Source organism: Aplysia californica, unplaced genomic scaffold (genome assembly GCF_000002075.1).
Source record: "Aplysia californica isolate F4 #8 unplaced genomic scaffold, AplCal3.0 scaffold00116, whole genome shotgun sequence".
Taxonomy (NCBI): Eukaryota; Metazoa; Mollusca; class Gastropoda; order Aplysiida; family Aplysiidae; genus Aplysia; species Aplysia californica.
This window is the reverse complement of record NW_004797386.1, coordinates 1,134,483-1,137,066: the sequence shown is the minus strand read 5'-3', so window position 1 is coordinate 1,137,066 and position 2,584 is coordinate 1,134,483. Positions and strand designations below refer to the sequence as shown.

The window sequence follows — 2,584 nt, the reverse complement described above, 5'->3', positions numbered from 1 at the left end:
AGAGAGAGAGAGAGAGAGAGAGAGAGAGAGAGAGATTACACGTGGTTGGTGGGTGCTTTGTCTATCAAACATCTATCATCTTTATATCCCCTCCTTCTTTTCGGTGTTTGTTACGCTCTTGTAACACCTTTAATATTGGGCAATTATATGACCTTATCGTGTTGCAAGTGCCGTAAACCTCTTACTAAAATTAAACTAAATAACTACTTTTCTCCTCAACTGTCATTGACAGCATAGTGGGTGGTTGGCAGGTGCTATGATGTATTTTGCTCCTTCTTTCCTATCAAACATCTATCGTCCTTTTATGTCTCCTCCTTCTTTTTTGTGTATATTACTCTCCTGTAACACATCTATTCTTGGACATTTATATGTGTTGCAAGTGCCGCAAAACTCGTACGGAAACTAACCAAGTTTTTTTTTTCTTGTTCCTTCTTTGACCCAGGATCATGCCCTTTGTCCTGATCGTAGCGAACGTGGCTGTGATGTCCAGCGTGTATCTGCCCTGGGGTCTGGTGCTGCTGACGGCGTGTCTGGACGTCCCGCTGGTGGGCGGCAGTGTGACGGGCGTGCTGGTCATGTGGGCCGTGGTGCTGGCCGTGGTGCTGGCTGTCTCCCTGATGGTGGTGCACGCGTGGATGATCAGGAAGGTAACTTGTTGTTGTTGTGTTGTGGTGTTGTTGTTGTTGCTGATGTTGTTGTGGTTGTTGTTGTTGTTGTTATTGTTGTTGTTGGTGCTGTGGTGTTGGCCGTGGTGCTGGCTGTCTCGCTGATGGTGGTGTACGCGTGGATGATCAGGAAGGTGGGTGGTTGGTGGGTTCTCTGGTGTGGTTTGCTCCTTCTTTTCTATAAAAAATCTATCGTCTCTATCTCCGCTCCTTCTTTTTTATGTTTGTTACTCTAATCTTTGGCACTTATATGACCTTATACAGTTGCGAGCGCCGTAAATATTGATAGAGTTAAGAATTCTGCCTTGGTTTCAGATTTTTGCAGAGTTTGAAACCTGTCTTATTTGAGTCAAAGACTTGTATTTTTGTATTTGTCTGCCATGAATGGTCTAATGACGAATTAAATCTTCCTTTTTTTTTTCGTGGGATGCTCTGGTGTGGTTTGCTCCTTCTTTTCTATCAAACATCTGTCGTCCTGATCTCTCCTTCTTTTTTTGTGTTTGTTACTCTCTTGTAATACCTCTGTTCTTCGGCACTTATATGACCTTATTGTGTTGCAAGTGCTGTAAAACTCTTACTAAAACTTTAAAAAACTAAGGAGTTTGAAACCTATCTGATTTGAGTCAAAGACTTGTATTTTTGCATTTGTCTGTCATGTCATGGGGAACATTGACCAAGATATTAATAATAATTGCATTTATATAGCGTATATCCATGCTCAAGAGCATGCTCTATGCGCTTTACAACTATTATTACCCCAGCAGACCCTCTGAGAACACTCAGAAACATTCTCGGCTTCTGCAGAAGCATACAGTGCGAGCTGCGGATTTCACACGCTCAAACACTATCAAACTGACAAGATCGTTCACTGTCTATAGCCGGGTACCCATTTCCACCTGGGTGAAGTGAGGAAAATTTGTGCAAAGTGCCTTTCCTATGGACACAACGTCGGGCCCCTGACGGGATTCGAACCCACGACCTTACGGTTGCGAGTCCGAGAGCCTAACCACTAGGCCACCGATGACCAAGATGGCCCAAAACCGACAGAGCTGGAGATCCTTTGTTGCTGCCCTAAACGCCAGATGGCATAACGGGAAGTAAGTAAAGTAACTGTCATGAATGGTCTAATGACAAATTAAAATCTTCCTTTTTTTCCCCCTGTAGATTTGTGGGGAGTTCTCGACTAGAGAGGGTCACCTGGTGGAGTTTGAGAGCTCAGCGCTGGAGTTGGTTCACGTGGAGAAAAAATGTCTGCGCATCATCCAGGAGTCGGAGATGGTGGCCAGAGGTTTCACTATGTACGTTTAGTTCTAAGAGAAGTGGGAAGAACCAGCTTATGTTCTGATTACATGCACTTAGAAAATGACAGATATCCAAAGAAATGCTACATGCAATTATATCGTTCCTGTGAACTGGGCAGAGTCAACTGGGCTACGGAAGTTAAAAACCTATTATTTTCCCTGGGTTTTGGATATGCCTGGTTTTCTCAAAATGTTGGAAGTACTAGGCTCTTTCTCAGTAAAGTAAAAAGTAGACTTTTTGATCATTCTGTGCAGAACGTAGAGGAAGAAGTCTGTTGCTAGTATAATGTTTTCTCTCTTACAATTCCGTTTCAAGAAACAGCTGAATATACCACCAACCTCCCACGGTATTGGAGCAGAAGAGTCATAGCTTTGTTAAATCCCATAGCCTTCCATTAAATAACAATCTCTATTGGTGGAAATTAACTAATTCGCCCTTATGTGAGAGGTGTAACTCTCATGAAATTGAAGATGAATTTCACTTTATTTTCTATTGTTCACACTTTGTCCATCAAAGGAAATTGTTAATCCTTCCCAGTCTGACTCGGCCCAGTGACAGAAATATGCAATGTTTGACCCATGATAAGAGATATGTGCACAACCTGTACTTATTCATTA

The 2,584-nt window shown here is 42.6% G+C and overlaps 1 protein-coding gene across 1 annotated transcript in view; it reads left to right on the top strand.

The window, feature by feature from the left end:
• LOC101862026 (vezatin) overlaps nt 1-2,584 on the top strand; it is a 24,783-nt gene that overhangs the window by 5,473 nt on the left and 16,726 nt on the right. Inside the window, exons 5-6 of the mRNA XM_005095878.3 lie at nt 443-647; nt 1,830-1,963. Coding sequence (XP_005095935.1) covers nt 443-647; nt 1,830-1,963 — 339 coding nt within the window. The remainder of the gene's footprint in view (nt 1-442; nt 648-1,829; nt 1,964-2,584) is intronic.